The sequence below is a fragment of the Athene cunicularia genome, assembly GCF_003259725.1.
Source record: "Athene cunicularia isolate RWA chromosome 5 unlocalized genomic scaffold, athCun1 chr5_part2, whole genome shotgun sequence".
NCBI classification, from domain to species: Eukaryota; Metazoa; Chordata; class Aves; order Strigiformes; family Strigidae; genus Athene; species Athene cunicularia.
In genome coordinates this window covers 5,000,780-5,021,623 of record NW_020799102.1, presented here as the reverse complement: position 1 = coordinate 5,021,623, position 20,844 = coordinate 5,000,780, and the positions used below count along the sequence as shown (strand labels likewise).

Sequence of the window (20,844 nt, the reverse complement as noted above, 5' to 3'; positions counted from 1 at the left end):
GCGGTCCCGTATTTCCTCGCCGGTGCCGGGGCAGGGCACGCTGCTCCGGTACCCCCGGCCGGAGGAAGGGTGAGCGGGCCCTCTCCCTGAGCGCCGCGGCAGTGGCGCGGAGGGTCCCCCCGGGGAAGCGCGGGGCTCCCGGTGACGCCCTGAAGTAGGTCCCGGCTGTGCCGGTCCTTCGCGGACTGCACTCCCTGAAGGGCGCAGGTCGAGACCCCCAGGCCCAGCAGGGGTGCCCGGGTTCGCATTTCCTACCGCATCGCGCCTTTACCTGGTCCCACACCCGCCGCATTTTCCCATCTTCTCCCTTCCCTTGTTTTCCCTTCCCTCTTCACTTGTTCCATCCCTAACACCTGGGCTGGCAGGAGGCTGCCAAGGGAGGTTTCACATCTACAGAAATTCCTGCCCCGCCAGGAGCTTGAAGAACAGCAGGGAGGCGGGTGTGTGGAAGGGAGGTAACACAGGTATGTAGACACGTTCCACGTTTTGTTTTATTTGCTGCCAGCGCCTCAGGAGGAGTGGGCTTGTGAGAGAGCCTGGAAAGCTGAGCCATTGTGGACGAACTATGGGAGGTCGTGTCATGGTGAGGGGGAGAAAAGTGTGGTTGAAGGGCGTATGGCTGGGGAATGCTGCTGGAGTGTGGAAGCGGCAGGGACCACGAGGTGCTCAGCAGAAAAGGGTAGACTGAGGGAATGCAGTTAGGCTGTGCTTGAAGGAGGACAGAGATTTGGACATGCTGGAACAGCAGGTGAAGGACAAGGCTGTCGAGGAGCAAGTGATGTGGTCACGTCCGCAAGAGGAGGTGCTTGGCCATCCGCACCTTGCCTTGGGTTGCCAAGGAGCATTGTGGGTTTGGGGTGCGGAGATGAGAACTTTGCAGTAGTTGTGGTAGGATATACCAAAGAGGCCTAAACAGCAGATTTATCTGTGAAAATGGTTAACAGATTGGTCTTGAAGCGGGTGGGGTAGAAGGAAGGCCCGGGAGCTGTGTGTTATTTGTGTGTGACTCATGGAAAAAGGGAGGGAAGATAGTGGAAATGGGGAGTACGGTACTGCTGTCAGCAGCGAGAGAAAAGGGAAATTGAGGCTAAACCAAGGCAACCCTGCACTTCAGCTAGCATAAACTGATGACAAAATCTGCAGGAAGAGATGCCAGACAGCCGCTTGAGCACTGGGATTGAACAGAGGCAGAAAGGTTGATGACAGAAGGAGAAATCTGAGAATCACAAGCACAGAAATGCTAGCTAAAATCCTTGAGATTGCCAGACAGAGGGCACAGAGGGAGAAGAAGGCAGGTCTGTGAACCCAAGCCTGGCATTAAGAAGGGAAAAGAGGATGATGACTCATTGACAGAAATAATACAAGTGACAATTATTTTGTAATCATAGTAAGTCACTGCTTTTGATAATAATAGATCTGGGGATTAACGGGAAAGCACCGTAGGGTAGGTTCTGAGAGTCACGAAGGCTGAGGAAGGCAGGTGACCCAGAAAAGAGGTTTAAGGACCTGTGAATCCTCGGCCAGCGGGTCTTTCCGGCCACATCCACAACTGTAGATGCTCTTTCCCAGCTTGTTAGCTCCTGCCTTCTGTGCCACCTTACCCCACATCAGTGATTCTTCTTTCGGAATGTCAGTGTTGAGATCTAAGGTGACTGCGGAGATAAAAGGGATCTCTTTCAGCTTCTGTCGCTCCAGTTTCCCTTCTTGTCTGGGTGTCTGCAGGAGGGTGGCACAGGACCTTAGGAGTCACCTGAAAGTACGTGTTAAAAACCAGAAGGCTTGTTTAAGGGTAGTTTTCATGGACTCAGGTGGAGAGGCCACACTTGAATGACCTGCAAGATTTCTTTGAAGATACTAAAGCTGTAACTGATAAAGGAGCTTTGGTAGAAACAGAAGAGTTGGATATTTCAAAAGACATGTGAGAGGGCCCCAAATCAGAGATTGATAGACAAGCGGGAGCTGTGAGATCTGGAGCAAGATAGCTGCTGAAATGGGAAGATCTCTTAGAAATATAAATTGGGACATGAAGTTCCTATGTTATTCTGATGTGGAAAATTAAAGATAACATCACGTTTGAAGCTTATATTGAAGTTTGAGAGAGAAAGCATTAGAAAATAATATCTTTATCAAACAAGGATCGTGGCACAAAATAACTGCATATTAAGACACAAAGACTTTGCTTTGCACTGTAAATTACAACATGATTTGCATTTGTTTAATTAGTGATAGTTGATACCACCAGATAGGTAGTTGCTGATTTACACAAAAGGAACATTTTAAATCAGTCCAGCAGGTGCTGTGTATCAGCAAAGTTTTTCTTTAAGCCTCTCATATAATGATATAAAATTCTGGTTTATTTTTAAAAAATAATTTTCCATAATTGGAAATGTTTGGACTATGATAAATGAAACCAAATTATTTTCAAATATCTAATTTGTGGACAAAAAATTTCCGTGGAAGTTTGTTTAATCTCAAACTGTATAGTGGCACTTCTGCCCCCCTAGTCCCACTGAAAAATAATGATATTTTAACTATTTTTTAATCTGGTTTATATTTGATATTTTTAAAGATTCTTCCTGACTGCAGAAAAACTGCTTATGCGGACTTGATATCTCAAACTAGAAGCCTCTGTGTTCAGGTGCTGGGATGATGAAGGATCTCTCCTCACTCTGCAAAGACTTCCAAGGCTATAATGAGATTCCATAATCCCCCGTGAATGTGAGATGAACACACGAATGAATTTGCCACAGTCAAACATACCCACACTCAGTCTTTTTGGGTTTGGAATAGCTGCGTGTCTCCTCTATGCCTTTAGACTTGCCTTGGAGCCAATACAGTCGTTTGCAGAAGCAGGATCATGCATTTGGTCACTCCTATAACATTATTGACTTCAGCTGAATTAAAGAATGAATAAAATGAATGGATGAGTGAAAGTTTAGTTCCCCTGTCAATGAACTGATACCAGTCCTTATGGGTGTCTTCTCTACACCGGAAAGTGAAGTTAGGCAGGGAGGACTTAATTCCTGGATGTACACATCCACCTTCACATTACCTAATTTTTCTGTGGTATCTCTTGTCATTTTAAGTTTAATTAATAATTAATCTTACTAAGTTTTACTTGCTAAGAAGAACTAAACCAACTTTAATGGTGCTGGGAGACCTCTGTGGGAGGCATGGAGTTGGTGGGTTGTTCAAATAGTTCACAGTATTCTGGTACAGCAGCAGGAGCACGTAATGTTAACAGAAATTCTTAAAATGTATTAAAAGACATTAGGCTTGGAATTACATTTTGTTTCCTAAGCTGACTCTCACAACTGGTGAGAGATTTTGATGATCATCTACCTTGAGCTGGGGCTGACCAAAACCTGACAAATGGGGAAAATACACTGTAAAGTTTAGAAAGACCTTTCTAAAGGCCTCCCTGGTGGGAGCCTTCTGAGAGGCCAGAGTTGCACAGCTACTACCCAGGAGAGTAAATATGCGCTTTGAGCTGTCCTGGTAAAGTCATTTGGTCTACTTATAACTTTAGCTGTTCTTCTAAATTAACATTTTTAATGTTGACAGTGAAAGAACAGCTTTAGGCCATAGGTCTATTTTAGTGTTTAAACTACTGTGTAACAGAAGAAGAGAGTGAGTCCCCTTACTAATTTTATCCCTTGTGTTAGGTCACCCCACAGTCTCCTGTGTTCTGATGACACAGGAAGAGTAAGTCCTTCTTTCACCTCTGTATCTGGTGTCCTGGGATCACCTTTGTTGCCCTATGCTTCAGCATTCCCAGGGTAATAATATATGATGAAAGGTATAAGGTTGTCTTTCAGACAGAAGTCTAAATTTTGTCTAGAAAGAAAAAAAATCGTTTGTGGGTTCACACGCTATTGATTTGTTAAGCCAGCTGCTCTCTACTTACTGCTTTAGCTGAGAACTGCAGTGATTTCTAATATAACTCCAAAGGAGCTTTCTTCTCAATGTGGGAGATGACTGAGCATACATTCCCTAATATTCCCAAACTTAGTAACTCGTAACTTTGGAGTGAAATTTTAACTTTTTTCCTTTTTTAAAAAAAAATTTTGTATGAAGATATTTTACCACTTATGGGAGATGCTTTCCTGACAGATCAAAATTACAGACTGTTGTATAGGCACAGAAAGCACATAGGGAAGCTTTGCTGTATGCTTTGGTGCTTTCCTAGTAGAACAAGAGTGTCTCATTCTGCACACCTCTAGCCTTTGCATTCACTGATGTTCCCAGCGAGAATACCAACAATGGTGACAGCTAACAAAGCACTCACTTCTGAAATTTAAGCCAAAGTCTGAATTCCTCAGCCTGTTAATATTCAAAGAAAGGGGTTGTTATGAAAATCTTGTTGACCAATTCTAACAAATGTAACAATATAAAGAGGGAAAAGAGATGTTCAGAGTGTGCAACTATGAATACAACTGGAGAGCACATTCAAAATGTTTTAAAGCTGGAGGAAACCGAGAGGGAGAGATTTATTTGTAAGAGTTATAATCTCAAAACAAAAGGCAGACAGGGCTGGAACACTGGGTTTGCTGTGCTTGAATGCTATAATTCAGTCAGTGCTCTCTTGTATTAAATTCATGACAACTCAACAGTATTTCAATGCAGTTCTTTACCAGTTTTAGATTACATCATGCTGTGAATTTCTCTATCTGTTAATATTGATCCTTGTAAATCATTTGGTTTGAGGCCTTCAAATGGACAGCTGTGATGCGCTGTACTCTGTCCTTGAAAATAATTTTAAAACAAACTGCAGTTCCATAGATGATATTACTTTTTTGAAAGGTTAGATTTACCCCTTTGAACTGTCAATATTTGGATGAAAGCCTTCCATGGGAAGAATGAGAATGGAGGAGAAAATAGTTTGTTGGTGCTTGTTGTTGACTGGGGGAGTCATAGCGGTGCTGCATGTCTGAAGAGCCCGATTCAAAGAAGCCATGCTGCTTTTAATGAGAGTGGCCAGAGTAGAAGTAGTTATGACTGACTTCTAGTTCCTGTATTTTTATCTAGCTAGATATTTTTCTTAATTACCTAAGTTTTGCTTGAATATGTACTTCATTTTCATCCATGTTCTTCAACTGTTGTGAGGTTTTGCTGTGAGTTCAGAAATATATGCATGCTCTGCCTACTGGGTTGCATTTTGTTCTCTGTCCATTCATTCTGGGCTAACATTTGATTATGAACGAAGGTTCTTTTTGCTCATCAGAAAGAGTGCTGGTGTAGAAATGTCAGTGTTGGACAGATGCATATCAAATAGTGAGATAGATGCAAGTTGCTCTGGAAAAAAATGGAAGTAACATTGTGATATGTTAGAGATCATCACCGGTCTTTACTCACTCCATTAAATAAGAGAAACGCCCACCTGATTCCATTTGGGTTTTGTGAAAATATATGGGAGATAGAACTGAGTAAATATGGTGACTGGGATTGTGCACATGAGCAAGGTGAGCTGCTGCTTGCTAAGGGACTAGGGACGTTTCCAAACTGCCTTTCCTGTAGGGAAAGAGAAGATTGCTCCTCCCTGGCCAGAGGGACAGTAAGCACTACAAAGAACTGTTGAGCTGTCTGTCTTGCACCCAGCACCTGCTTGAATCCAGCATGGAGCTGGACTGGGTCAGGCACTGTGCTTCTCTTGCAGCACATATATTGATCTGAAACAGCATGAGTCTTCTAGAAAAACTTTAGCCAAGACTCTAGTAAAGGCGTCAGGATTTGTCTTTGGTGAGGCGTTCCTACAAACAGAAATAATAGTTCCTCAAGAAATCATGGGGCTAAATCACAGCAAAATTTACTTTAAGTAACTGAAATCAGGCATACAGTTTGGCTAATGCACCACTTAGTTACAACGTGCAGTATAGGAAGGGTATAGATTTGTCTGTTGTCTTTGTGCTGATCTAGGCATAATCCAACAAAACAAGCAGCTGGTGCTTGTTAGACAAGGAAAAGCCAACTTATACAATTGGAAGGTTCATGTAAACACATTAAAAAAACATGTCTATGGAAGCTGCTAAATATGTGTTACTATGAGCTGAGTGCAGTCATCCTGAAGGCTCTACATCTCCATTTCTAAAAGAGTAAACAAGTGCACATAGATCTGAACTATTTAACTCCTACCATTACTACAAAGAGTTTCAGAAATGGCTTGTGATTTGGCTTTATTTCATTAGGTGATTTGTTTTGGGGAGTCCTAAAAGGTCCTTGACTTTCTGTGACTGGCCTAGTCAGCTTTTTCTGAAAACAAAACTCCACTAATGCTGTCACTACATTTAAAAAATCTCAGCCAATTTGCAGGTGCATGAACATAGCAACAGACACAAACACATAGATACAGACATATGTATTTCACATATACTATATACAGAACAGGAGGTGCTAGTCTTTTCTTGAACAAGGCATGCAGTTCTCAGTGCCTCAAGTAGATCTCTTTCATTTAACCACAAAAAGAAATTAGGGTCTGTTTCTGACTGAGGAATAGAGTCTATTTTATACAATACATATGATCCCCTATCAGCTGACTATTTCTCAAATACATCAAAATAATTTGAACATTCCTTTTTTTTTTTTTTTTTTTTTTTTTTTGTTATTACTTCTCCAGCCTACTCTTGAGTTTGCAATAGTGACTGATATGTTCTCAGACAAGCAGATGGGAAAATGGCCTGTAAATCTTTACTGTTATAAATGGTTTGTAAAACTTTGGATGTTGAAAGGTAAGAGTAGTTCAAATAAATCTCAACAATGCTGACTCAAAGGTTCAAAGCATTGCTTAAATCCCTTGATTAACCTAGCTTCTCAATATTTGACATGAATCAATAGCTCTGAGATGTCTTTGCTGTTCTCTAGTTTTGTAAATATTTACGCAGCCAGTCCCATGAAATACGACATTTAATCCCGTTGAAGTAATTCTCTGTATGCTGCATATGCAGACATATAAAGTATAATAGTTCCAGTGATGGCAGTTAAATAATTGGCACTGAGGATGAAATATGCTGCATTTCTTTTGTCAATAACCAGGATTTATACAACATAAGTGTGAGTGAATGGAAAGCAAAATCCACCTTCTGTCACAAATCTTGGGCTAGCTGCTGGGAATGCGGATTTTCTGATCCTGGCTTGTGACTGGGCCTGTGGCTCACCACTAACAGCAGCCTTTTGTTCCAGTTAAATGAGGTGTTGAGAGTTAGATCAAGGTAAATAGTGAAAAAGGATGGCACCTCTAATTAGCTTGTCCTCAGCCTTCTCTTTCTGGGATGTACTATAATGAATGGTCTGTGCACTTCTGGGAACAGAAAGATACTCTACTCAGAGTTTCCGTGACCTGGGAAAACCTTCTGTAGGAATCTTGGTGCAAAAGGGTTGTACCAGCCCTCCAGATCGTGGCTGGGATTCCTGCTAACATACAAGATTCACGACAAGGTTTATATTTAAACGTTTTAGCTTAAGAAGTACAGTGATATGCTTGTTCCTAAGACACCGCACTTTTAGTCATTGTTTACTGATTCAGTCTGATTCATCTGTGGATTCTGCCAGGTTTTGCAGTTGTACTCCTTGCCTTCTATTCCAGAAGAAGTAGGGGTTGGGGAATAATGAGGAAGCAGAGGAAAGATCACAGTGGCTCAAAAGATTCAGAGTTGGCCAACAAGAAATCAGAAGCAGATCCTCCTTTAGATATCCTCCATTCTCATGCAAAATTGGACCTTTCTGTGCTTCTAGGATGGATTCCTATCCTATAAGAGAGTCTAGAATATCATGTTTATTGACTTTCCTATAAAGAGATGAGAGAAAAGGTGTGCCTAGTTCTCAAATCCATAATAAAGGCCTTATTTCTATGGAATTTTTCAAACAGTAATCAAAAACCCCAAACATTTTTACAGGTTCTTTTAAAATTGTTCCGTAGCTTAAAGGCATCCTGCCTGTTAAAAAGTGGAGAAAAAGGTTGTATTCTGTGTTAAATACTTAGAAGTGTTGTAGTTTCTTTTTTACTTTATGATGCCAGAACCCTTAAGAACCCTTCAGTGTATGAGAAAGTCTTCATGCAGAAGTACTACGGTGGTGCTGTGCTTCTGTAACCCAGTTTGACCACTGCATAATCCAAGCAGAGAGATGTATGCTCAAAGGGACAGTGCAGCACAGAAAAGGTGATGTGGGAAGTCAATGAAATTACTGCTAGTTTTCCTGAGCTTATGCAGCCCTTAGAAGGTGTTTCTGCCTATATATCCACAAATATATACAATTCTGGTTGAGACAAAATTCAGATAATTGCGTTTGGATTGCTAATGGATTCTTCTTCAGCTTTGTTTCCGTGTTATGTATTATTGCTTGTCTTACTGACTGTTTCTCCCTTCCTAAGCTAAGACTGAGTAGAATCTGCAGAATGTCTCTTACATACTCATATATAAAGGGATATACTTTGAGGTACTTTGGAAGAAAAACATTATGTTTATGTAGAAAGTTTTGCATTTTCAGCTACACTCATTTGAAGGCCCAAGAGTTTTGAAGAGGATTTGGTCCAGCTGGAAATCAGACTAGAGATGGTATATCAGAAGATGAATTAAAACTTTCAGAGCTGAAACTATAAAACTAATTATCTTGGTCAAGAAAAATAAAAATCTGATAAGTCACTCCAGCCAATTAATATTAATCTTTCGAGAGCAAGTTAACAAGTACATTAATAGCGTTGGGACAAATTAATAGAGGAGCCTTATGTGCATAGATATTTGCTCAGCCAACCAAAGTTCCTCAAGGTTCAGCTGCAAGTCTGGAAACGTAACCACTGGTGTCTAAAATGGAAGACATGGAAATAGGTGTTTGTTTTGTTATTTGGTGTTTTTTTTTGTTGTGTGGTTTTTTGTTTGTTTTTTTTTTTTTCCCCTACATTGTGTGGTTTACCAGAAAAGCAAACAAAAAAAAGGCCACAGGTAATGGTCATGGAGTGGTTGAAGGGCATATGCCTTCACTCATCACAAAGTGAAGATATGTCAAAGATATGTTGCTTCAGCTGCAAAACATACATGCAGGCATCACTATGTACCTGGCAGCTGTGAGCATTAAGTGATCTGATCAATCTTTTCTGTATCTTTTAAAAATAATAATTATTTGTACTTAAAAGGAGTAACATTTTGTTCTCCACATCTGCGGAACAGATTATATTTTTTTTTGCCTCTGATGCACAGCAGAACTCAGAATTCTTATTGCAAAAAAAGGCCAGAGAGCAGACGAGATGAAATGACAGATTCAGGTAAAACATGAGCAGCCAGCTCACAACAACCAAGTTCAGTGTGTGACAATCTTCCTGCTCTTCCCTAGGGACTGAGCAGAAACGTTCAAGAAGGAGCAGAAGGAAACAGCTGCCAACAGGTGAGTATTGGACAAGATTCAAGCCACGGTACTTGCTGGAACTTGGGAGTTTGTGATGGCCTGAGCTTACCCAATGACACTGATCTAAGATGTAGAACCAGACAGCTATCAGTCAGTCCTTAGCTATGAGGACCAGAAAAAAACTGTTGTGGAACAGAAGACATGTACAAGGCATTCTCTGAACAAGCCACCCGAGCTTATTTCTCAGAGAAGTCCTATGGTGAGAGGAATTTTTAAGCTGTGGTTGCTCATAGTAATAAAGATAAAAGAACACTGCTAATGTATTTTTCGTGAATGTGTCTATCCCATAATTCATTCACTCAAAATGGGGGTTTCTCTTGACCTTGAGCTAAGATTTAACAGGTGGGGAAAAGATAAATTTAGGAAATCCAGTGATGCAATGCTGCTACTTTTATGTCTTCTTGCATATTTTCTAGCATACCGTGAAGAACAGTAAATGGCAAAAACTAAAGTGTCCTTGGCAAACAAACAAACAAAATAGCACCCTGTGATATTTTTACCTTTGCTTCCCCTCACCACACATACTGTTTACTCCCACAGAGCTTGAAATATTAACCCAGCATGTTAATTTATTTCTTCCAGAGTTGCCCTGGCCATTGGATTTAACATCTCTCTTGGAAGTACTTCAAACCAAATGGCTGGCTCCATCTCTAGCTCTGTTAATTAGGCACATTACTTTGTTGCTTTTTTCATATCATTTAATGTAATTGGCATTTGTGAAGCTTTGGAAAGACATGCTTGGGACTACATTTTGTGCAGCTGGCTTTGAACTGCAAGCTGCTTCGAGTGTCTAGTTCTGTAGAAGACAGCCTTCAAGAGCGTAGAGCATGTGTGCCCAGCACATACCGTGCTTCCTTCCCAAAGGGAATGAAGCAAAGAGTATGACACAGGACAATCTCCTGCACACATTTGTATTTCTTTGGTATTATATCTCTAATGGGAGCATTACGTGCCCCTTTTGAAGAATGGGACTCCCTTTACAAGCTGTTGTATAAATGCTTTGCTCTAGGATGGTCTGACATCCTAACCACCTTTAGGCAACTCATAGGGATACCTTGCCATCTAGGCACAAAAGTCTGTGTTTTTCTACACAGAAGTGCATCTTTGAAAGCGATGAATTTGGACAATGTTGCCAATACCGTTGTCAACTGCTGATAAGGGTAGGAATTCAGCTCATTAATTTCAGTTGTCTTGGTGTGAAATGATACTCTGTACCTGAATTGAGGAAAAGTTAAGTATAAAAGTTCAGGGGGAAAAAAAAAGCACATGTATACACTAAAGAAATGATGTCCAAGTCTTCTTTTTCATAGAAATGCTGCCCTCCAGTGGTATGGGAAAAAAGCATACCTATTGCTTACTGACTGCAGTAATGTAGTTTCCACTTACACTGCAGCAAATAGCGATCAAAGGTGCCTCTTAGTACCACAGGCACATGGATTGTCTAGGCTCCAGCCTCAGGAAACCCACAGGTGGCATAAGGCCAGGTAAAGACATTCATAACAAAAAGGTGTTGCAACCTGTCATAACAAAAGAGGCCCACTGACTCTTCTGTGAACAACCAACTGAAAAAACCTCATTCTTGCAAATGGCAGGATCATAATAGTCTGTCCCACAGTGACAGTCGAACCCCCTGACTTCAAACAGAACCACTTGTAAGAAAACATCATGAGTTGGATGAACAGGTCTCACAGGACATTTGCTCCCAAATGTGATGGATTGTCACTGAAAAAAACCAGCCTGGCCCAACAGTCAGACAGACACAGAGTTCTGCAAGCAGGGGTTGTCAGTGAACCATCAGGATCCTTCTGCCCTCGCAGAGCATGAATCCCAAGCTGCAGATAAAAAACAAGTTCTCTGGGTTTGTCTTTCAATCATGGTGGCCAAGTGCATTTGTGTTAGGATTCAGAAGTAAAGCATCAATGTGAAAGAAAGGAATGTTGTATGGCCAAAGTGTAAGGTGGATGATCTTTAAGTATGTGGCCTCTGTGCTTGTTTACCTTTCCCTTGTGTGGCTTCAAATGGTCTTTCCAAGTGTACAAGACTGTTTCTCAGCTTGTCCTGTTCTACACCTGCCTGTTAGATGAAGGCTACTGTGCTCGCTGAGATGATTTGGGCCCTGCTGAGGACTTAGCCATCAGAGAATCGCATCATGGTGCCGCTGTCATCTCCTGTTCCTGTGCATCTGTCCCACCTGCCTTCTGGGAAGCAACTTATCTCCCCCAGGGCAGCTCACAGCACAGGCCATACAATGCCTTCAGAGACCTTCCATGTTCTCCCTACTTTTGCCTTTCTTTTTTACTTAAAACAAAGAAAAATAGAACAGTACCCCGACATCTGTGCAGTATTAAAAAAACAAATCCCCACAACATACTATTTCTACAATGTTTCTCTTTTTCTCTCTCTTTCTGGCAGGGAAAAGGTTTTTCCAGCATATTTTTCCTCCCGTTCCTAATGTATGGAGCTCCAGGTGTTGGCTGAACACCGTGAATATTTTTTACTGTTTTTCCACCAAGAAATTTGAATTCACCGAGACGATTTCAGAAAGGCCTGCAATGTCCGTTTTACCCAGAAGATGGTGCTGTTGGATCAAAAAACAGGCTCAAGGTCAGCTCAGGTGGGTTAGGGAGGACTGTGTTTCGGAGGGTTTCAACAGTTCTAGGATTTTATCCAGCATCTCCAGATCTGGTCCCTTGAGACTGTGAGATCCCCTTTTACAGCCACAGCCACACAACACTAGGTGACTGTGCTGAGACGCAGACTCTGAGTCAATCCGACTCCAAGAAAAATACCAAGAACACCCCGACCGCAATCACAACCTCCCTCAATCTTCTGATTAAGTGGGTTATTGTTTGTCAGACTTTTAATGCATTTTTTTATAACTAGTTGAAAGCTTCATTTCATATGCAGTATGATCCTCCCTGAATGTGGGGTTGTTCATCAAGTCTTACATGAAATAACACACTTGATGCTGCTAAGATGCGTGTAGAAGATAAAAGTCACAGATATTTTAGAGAGAAAATGTGAGTTCAGTGACATGCTGACTGTATTATTGGGAACACCCTAACATTTTCTATCACCCTGTGGTTAAGGAATAGATCAGTTTTCACTATTAAACTTAAAATGTTGAGGTCTTTATTCAGAAGCGTGCGTGTATGCAAAAGATAGATTTCTGGGTCTGCAGGGAAATTTCTGGGTTGATTCTACAGGCCAAGGTAGCTTTATGCCAGGCATGTTTCTCCTTCTTGGTGGGACCTGGGTGGGAGAGGACAATCTGGAGGCTCTTCTGCATTACACTAGGGGCCATTCTCTCCCCCACTAGCCCCGATACGTCAAATATTGAACGGAGAGCCACTGGTCTCCACTTAATGACATTCCCAGTTGTGCAACAAAACTTTTGAGAAGGGAGTGTGCTGCATAGATCAAGGAGAAAAAGTCTTGACTCTTTGACAGTTTTACTGGAAAATGGGTGATTTGAAAGGCTGAGGGAGGGTGAGCTGGGAAGCATTAATAAATAGTGCTTAATGATGTACTCTGGTATGCCTCATGAGACGATCTCTGGGGCGGTTGGTGTGTGGGCCTATTGTCTCAATCCTACACTCTCTCACACACACTGAATGCAGATTGTGTTGTCGAAGATTTGCATTCTGAGTGTACAAAGACCACGTTACCTGCTGTTAGCGAAGCCAAGATTGCTGTATGCAAGTTATGCAAAATGACCTTCCTACCATCTCCTGCTATCACAGGCTCTGTGTCAGCCACACATTTTGGAAATGTTGTGGATTCTCACCATTATTACAGGGATAGTTTCTGGTTTGTATATTCAAGATCAGGTGGGCAGTAAATCCTGACAGCTTGTTCAGTGTGGCTGTGCTCATGTCCGGCAGATCCGAAGGCGTTGTGCTAGAAATGGGTCAGCGAGCAGAGTGCAAGCAAAGGGGCACAGCAGGGAGCTCGTCAGGGCTGTCCCAGGCAGTATTACGTGCATAGTTTGAAACTATTCCTACAGAAGTTGTAAGTTTTGACACTGATTTCAAGTAAGAAAATAATATTTTTTTTTTAAAAAAAAGGGAAGCATTTCTTCTCATTCACATTTGGGTGGTATCAGGTACAAACATTTGCTTGTCCACTTTTGAATGTAGTTCTTCTGAAGATGATAATATCATTTTTATGAGTAAAATGAGCAGATTTTGCTCTTTGCGCAGTTTGATTCTTTCAAATATCTCTTCAAAATACAAGCTGTATAATGAGAATTGTTTTTTCTTCCACATTCAGTGGGGATTTGTAAGGTCTTTATCTTGTGTTTAAAGTGACAAGTCATCTTAAGAGAGCAGAATCTGGTGCAAAGTAATTGCCAACATTTTTATTTTTTTTTCTACAGATGATAAAAGGAAAAAATATACTAGGAATAGTTCATATATTTCTTTTACCTAAAATTGAATTTTCGGTATGTGAAAAATTTATGTAGCAGCTTCAATCATAATGTGGGAAATGGCGTATAAAATAATTTTTTAAAAACAGCAACTTTATTGCACTTCTTTGTTGTGAAATATTGAAAGTAGAAAAAGGATCCTCCTCATTCTCATATTTGCAAATGACTTGATGAAATTTAAAATCAAAGCAGCATATATATGTGAGGTATAAATTTATTCCTCTTCACTTTTTCCATAGCAATAGTCTGAATAAGATAAAGCAATAATAGTGGTTTTGTCATGCAGCCCCAGTAGGGCTTTCTTAAATAACCAAATCAAATCAAACATTCCTAAGATACACACTTACCTTTATGCTCAAAGACAGCTACTTTCCTTTTATTGTTTGTAGCTGCAGGACTTTCCCTTTGGAGATAGCGTTTCACAGAAAACATCAGACAATTCTAATACCTCTAGCAAAAAGCTCCAAACCCATGTTCAGGCAGGCTCTGTGCTATCCTGCTAAGACAGTTCAGGGAAAGGAAGAGTCTGGTTTGCAGTCACCCCCAGTTTCTCCCAGTCTCTGCACATCAGTGCAGTCGGAGGGATTCTGATTTTTCTTTAAATCACAGGGTGTTTCTTTAGGTGCCCTGTCCTGCAGAATACTGAACTGGAACCTGTGTGGTATAAACCGAGGATTTCAGGCTATTGGTGTGTTTGCAGTCTGTGCTGGAGTGTTTCCGTGTACACCAAGCTAGACTGCAGTTGGTCATCTTGTAGGATCAGCCCTAAATGCCTAAACACACCTTCAGGAGCCCAGTTTAAGACCCAAAGTTTGTAAATGTTGGATCAGTCTTGTATCTGCTCCTCAGGTCTGCTTCTGTTCCCTGCCACTGTCTGAACTAAACTAAAGCTCTGAATCCAAGTATTTCCAGCTCTGAAATACTTGCACATAGGCTGGGATATACTTCTGTCAGTAACATGCCGTTCTCTTGATGCCCAGCAGAGTAGAGTAACTTCAGGCATTTGTTTTAAATATATTACCTTAGAAATAGACAGGAAGAAATTAAGCAGGGAACAAATTTTCCTTACTTAAGTTAAAAAATAAATATAGCTGTAACTTAAATGCGTCTTTATCGGCATTGATGCCCTTTGGCTTTACTCCAGTGGACTTTTCTTGTTGACATCAATGGGAAAAAGATGGACTCTGCATAGGAAATCCATGAATATTTTTTTCTTCTTCATTCATCCATCTATTTTGGGATGTGCTAAATGCTTGTTCTCTGTTGTAACATTAACATCAGTATGTGGAAACTTGGGTTGCTAAAATAAATCAGTGAAATGTAATATACATGACTCCACATGGAACTGCATGTACATTGTTGAGCACAAGCGCCCCGTGTCCGCTCTGCCATGCCAGCTGTACAGCCAGGTACACCCTATTGTGTCCCACAAGTGCGTGTTGTAGTGAGGCAGGCATGAACTTTGTGCTGCCAGTACGTGTAGAGTTGTTGTAGAGCTGGCAGAATATTTCTTGGTTGCTATTCACATGACAGTAAAACTAAGAGTTTTACCAGCCTCAGAGAATGGGGCTGGCAAGGTCTATAGTATTTCACAAAAGTATCTTTTGCATGGTGGACCTGACTGAGTGTTTGGAGGCAACGAAAATTTTAATTTTGATGTGCAAAGCATTCTTTTGTGAGGCTCTAACTGTCTCTCTGTGGTTAGTGATATTGGCTTCAAACTAACCTGGGACATTTTTCGGACCTTAGTTGAGACCCTCCTGATTCATGCTATTATGAATTAGTACATTCTGAAGTTCATTTATTTTTTATTTTTAATGGAAAAATGGAAGGGATAAAATCAACCTTTATGGGCTGGACTTTTTTCTGCCCACAGTGAAGCTAATGGGTGACCTTTCCAAAGATGGACTCCGAGGCAGGACTGGCCCTGCAATACCTTCATCAAAGTTCCCTCAGATCCGTGGGAGCCTGGCCTGCTCTGCAGAGTGGTCCTGTGCCTCGATGCTGATTTATCATCCCCCATGGTCACAAGCATATGGATGAGGAGGGATCCCCGTGGCTGCTACCATCCCTGCCCCCTGGCTTCGGGTAAGACAGCAAGTTTGGAGCACACCTCCGCCCCAGGAGGATGGGGAAGCAAATGCACTGTCCTGCTGGGCACAAGGCTGCTCACTCCTCTCCTCTCCATGGAGCACTGATCTTCAAGGCCCCCACGACTAAAGGAGTGGGAGTCATTCCCCTGGAATTATCCATTCCCTCTTTCTTTTTTCCTACTTAAGAGGTAAGAGCTGTGCAAATTCCCTCTTTAGTAGTCATCTAAGAGAATAAGACTGATCTGTCACCAAAGTATTTAGAGCTGATGATGGTATCTGGGTTGGTTTGAGGTTTTTTTTTATTGTGATATTTAAACAAAATCCATAAATCAAAGGGATATGACAAGAAATGGGTTGTTTCACACTGGCTGTAGCTGCTGGTTATTCTTGTCCAAATGTACAGAAATGCCCTGATGGTTACTTACCAATGACAACCTGCTCAGGGCTTAACATTTTTCAGTCTTGTGGCAAGGTTATGCACATATACTGAATGAAACATAGCTCACTGGTTATTTTTAGAGAGGCTCTAAACAAGAAGTAAATCCCTGGAGTAGTCCTGCCAGAGATGCGTAAAGTTCAAATCCAAATTAAAACTGCCTATCTTTGGTCTAAATTCCAACCTGAACTTGAGAAAAACTGTGAAAATCTATACATTGAACTTTATGACAAAAAATCTTTTGGAATTGTTTTCTAATACCTGAGGATATATGAACATGGTACAAACACTTGGAAATGAGAACTTGAATGAAAAATCTGAACATTTGTCCAAGAATGTAATACCCGGTCTTGCAGACAAGACACTGTTGTATGACTAAGTTATGGTAGCTGTACAGGAATTTGGAGTCTAATTTATTGTGATTCCTAGTTCTAGCACATATTTGTAAGACCAAGTCCCATAATGTAAACTTTGGTGGGAGGAAGAGAAACATGCTTATTTACCTTACAGATCTCTCCAGTAATGACCTCTGATGTGCAAGACTTGGTTTAGAAATCACCGAGATAGAATATGAAGGAAGTAGATCCCTCTTCAGCAATATATTTATGTGAAGTAGTTGGAAGTAGTGCAACTGAAGCATGTTCTTGATTTCTTTGCTGAATCAGAGCCTGTATTTTCTTCCTGCCAAGGCAGTGATCTTAATCCCCCTTCTAAATGCACCAGTAATTCTAGAAGCCCTAATGAAAGTCAAGATAATGCCACAGATTTTATAAATAAGGGTCTTTATTTAGAATACTGTTGAAAACATTCTTGGCAACCACATCGTATAAATATATAAAGTTTGACACAACAAACCAAGCAATATTAAATATTTTAAATTTTTTTTTTTTCCATTTTGTGTTTAATTTTTGCTTTTGGTTCTTTTTTTTATTTCTTTTCCTCTTTTTTCCTTTTTTTGCAAAGCAACTCTTATTTACAATTATACAAAAAGTTTTATAAAAAATGGTCCACAACCTTATTTTGGCCAGAATAGGAGTAATAGGAAGGATCTGTCATGCCACTACTGTCGTAGATTTCTATTCTCCACATTCAAAGAGCCAGGTTCCTATTCCCCAAAGCCCAGGATTAAACATTGGCCATTTCATGGTATACAATTTTATCTCTAGACATATTAAATAACTTTAGTTTAACAACCAATAAATAACTAGGTGTATTTTGAAGTAATACAGGTTTGAGAATTTATATATTTGAAGGAATTCTGAGTGATATTTTAAAACTGGAACAAGTCTTGAAAAGTCTTTTCAGTCTCAGAAGGCAGGTCTTGGAGCGTGGCTGAACGGAGCAATTTGTTTTCAGTGCAGTCCAGCTGGACCTGCCTTTATAGCACTTGGTAGATAGGGTTGCTGCTGCTGCTGCTGTTATCCTGGGGAAGCGGGGTGCAGTTGGTGGGGGAAGGAATTTGGGCTCCGCTATCGTTCAGACTCGCTCCTTCTGGGGGGGAGCAGGGACTCCCTTCAGCAGCAGTTTCCACTGGAGGCAATATAGGACATGTGGAGTTATCTGTGGAAATCCTCTCTACAATGCTTGAGAGGCAATCAAGGCTGGAAACGACAGAACTCTTCCCAAGCTTTGGATCTAAAAAAACAGACAAAAAGCTGCTCAGTTTATCCAATGGGTACTAGACATCAGTAGGATGTGGTTCTTTCATAAAACCCCAGTGAGTAGCTGACAGTATGCATCTGTGAGTGTGGAAAAATTCAGAGGAAATGAGTATTGGTGGAGGATGCCAATTATCAGAAAACAGAGATTGTAATTTGAAAAGTGGAAGAGAGACCCAACCCAAGTATGCTACTTCTGGGGCAGGGCTGTGGATCCAGGGCTTCACTTCAGTCCATAGAAGGGAAGGGAAGATTTTAAATCAGCCAACAGTTTCTCCAGTTTGGATCAATGATAGACAGAGTTAGAAAAGTATTAATGCAAAACATGGTTAAACACCAAAAATTATTTGAAGAGAGGAAAATATTTTGATCCAGATGTCATATCTGCAAAATAGGTAATGCAGCTCTAACACATCCCCATATCTGCAAGCACATCTAAGAGGAAATCTAGTGTTTCTATTAGCATCAACAGCTCGCTGGCTGAAAAGCAGGTTTCTCTTTCAGCCCAGCTGGGCTCAGCTAAACAACTGGGGACAGAGAAGGCACCGGGAAGTTTGCTGCATTGACTGCCTGGTCTCCACGTTTCACACGGCTGTTAGGGCACATACTCACCATTCGGTGATTCTGTGTAGTAGCTGCTGTCGTAGCTGTTTCTTCTGCGAGAGCTGCAAGGAGGCCCGCTGTACTCCATCTGGAAAGGAGAGCAATCTGAGTGAGGTCACTGGTTGGGGACAGCATTTAGTGAAATCCCAGTAACCACCCAATTTCAAATTTCAGTCCCTAGTCTGTGCCATCATTCCAGTCCTGGCTGAAATGCCATCAAGTTGTAGTTTGTTTGAATGAGGCAGAATTTAACTTGGCTAGAAGGGGATTTACCCCAGAATATTTTATGTGGCACGGCTGTTCCAAAGGAAAATTACCACTGTTGTTGTATCGAATGCTGTAGCTTTACAAATGAAATGAGGTTTTCCAGCATTCGGATTAGATACTGCCCTACAGTTTACAATAGGGAGACCAACACGGTAATGAGGTTTTTTCATTTAATTTTTGAAGGTTTTTACAAACACAAGTTCCTCTTTCAAAGCTTCTAGTCTACCTTTATCCCTTGTTATTTCCTTTAGTTTCTCTTCCCATATCCATTTTGTCCAGAAAAGGCCCCAAAACATTGACCAATATATTTGTTTCAAATACTTTAATCCACAATGAAATTTTCTGACAAAAGAAAAAGGCTGTATTCTGAGGAGGGATAATTTGTGTAAATCTTCTCTCCAATCTGCCAACTATCTAATAATCACAGATATTCAACTCGGTAATGATTATCCCTACCACAGCAAAGAAAAAAATTTCAGGTCTTAAAGTACTGTCAAGATCCCATCCCAGATCGCTGTCCGGCACTCCTGCTGTCACCGCGTCCCCCAGCCCAGAGTCAGCCCAGAGTCTGAGTCTATGGTCCTGGTGAAAAGTCGGGTGATGAGACACCATCTCTGGCACCCACCCTTCTCCCCTCCCTACAACATACAGGACTGAAAGCCTGGGATCTCCTTCCTATTGCTGGTAAATGTCTACAGAGGGGATGAAGTGCAAGGAGAAATGGAAAATCTTTTTCCTAAGGGTCAAGAAAAACAGCTCCTGTTGCTTAGACCCTCCTCCTGTTATCATGATGAATGGCAGAAAACAAACCCCAGACACTTACCAGTTCCCCTGTAACTACCATGACCAAGGGGGACCTTCCTCTCTGCTGTTCTTAGAGAATTCAAATGATACAGCAGAAGGTGGAAATGGAGATGCCCCAGGAGCTACGGGAGCACAGGCAGGGCTCAGACCTCACCTGACTCCAGGTACCCATCCCAGGCAGCTTCTCAAAGTGCCCCCCAGCAGCTCTCCCCTGCTCCCCCAGGACACAGGGGGACCTCCCTAACTTTGCATCCCAGGGAAAGAAGTCTCTTTCCCAGAGACCTTGGCATGTGGGGACACCATCTCCCTTTGCTGCCGGAGCTCGAGGGACTTTGACTTCTGCCTGGGGAGCTACGAAAAGGAGCTGCTATAGGAAGGCCAAGAGGAGGCAACTCGCCCCGCTCAGGTTTGGACCGACAGTGTCTGGGGCACCTCGGCGGCAGGGTGTCCTCCCCGGGGCACTCACCATGCCATCGGAGCAGTTGGAGCGAGGGCTGGAGGCGTCCGATTCCCCGCTGTAGTGCTCCAGCACCGGGTAGTAAGCGTCCTCCTGCTCCCGCAGCAGCGCCTGCAGGCTCTCGATGTAGCGGATGGCGTTGCGCAGGATCTCCACCTTGGGCAGGCGCTGGTTGGGGTTGGTGGAAGTGCAGCGCTTGAGGGTCTCAAAGGCCTCGTTGACCTTGCTGAGCCGCCGCCGCTCCCTCATGGTGGCGGCTTTACGGCGGTCGGCGTTGGTGGTCTTCCTCTTGCAAGCCTTGCAGGCCCACAGCAGGCAGCGGCCGGCCTGGTGGTGCCCGCTGGGCGCACGGACGTGCTCCTCCTCGTGCGGGTGCCCGTGGTGGTGCCCGTGGTGGTGCGGGTGCTCCTCGGGCTTCAGCAGGCCCCCGACGTGCACCAGCCGGGGGTCCAGGTCCTCGAAGAAGTGCATGTCCGACGTGTTGAAGCACGGGTCATCGTAGAAGTCATCAGCGGCCGCGAAGGAGCAGAGGGAGCCCTCCGTCATCTCCATGGGGCCCAGTAAGTCCATGGGGGCGGCGGAGGAGACGGTGGCAGGGCCAGAGGGGGTGAGCGAAGGGATCGGATGAGCGGGGGCTTCGCTCGGGCTGTGCAGCGGCAGCCCCCGGCCCGGTGGGTGCGCGGAGCGGAGGCCCTCACACCCTG

At 42.5% G+C, this 20,844-nt stretch overlaps 2 protein-coding genes across 2 annotated transcripts in view; one reads left to right on the top strand and one right to left on the bottom strand.

Annotated features, from left to right (window-relative positions):
- Positions 1-19,991, top strand: part of LOC113480967 — a 20,147-nt gene extending 156 nt beyond the window's left edge. Inside the window, exons 2-6 of the mRNA XM_026850169.1 lie at positions 159-464; positions 9,322-9,372; positions 11,806-11,997; positions 15,699-15,910; positions 19,962-19,991. Coding sequence (XP_026705970.1) covers positions 159-464; positions 9,322-9,372; positions 11,806-11,997; positions 15,699-15,865 — 716 coding nt within the window. The 3' untranslated portion in view covers positions 15,866-15,910; positions 19,962-19,991. The remainder of the gene's footprint in view (positions 1-158; positions 465-9,321; positions 9,373-11,805; positions 11,998-15,698; positions 15,911-19,961) is intronic.
- Positions 17,308-20,756, bottom strand: MYOD1 (myogenic differentiation 1). The gene is made up of 3 exons (XM_026850500.1): positions 20,150-20,756; positions 18,622-18,700; positions 17,308-17,986 (listed from the first exon to the last, which is right to left on the bottom strand). The coding sequence occupies exons 1-3, from the start codon at positions 20,708-20,710 to the stop codon at positions 17,730-17,732; spliced, it is 897 nt and encodes a 298-aa protein (XP_026706301.1). The 5' UTR covers positions 20,711-20,756; the 3' UTR covers positions 17,308-17,729.
- Between the last annotated feature and the right edge of the window lie 88 nt (positions 20,757-20,844).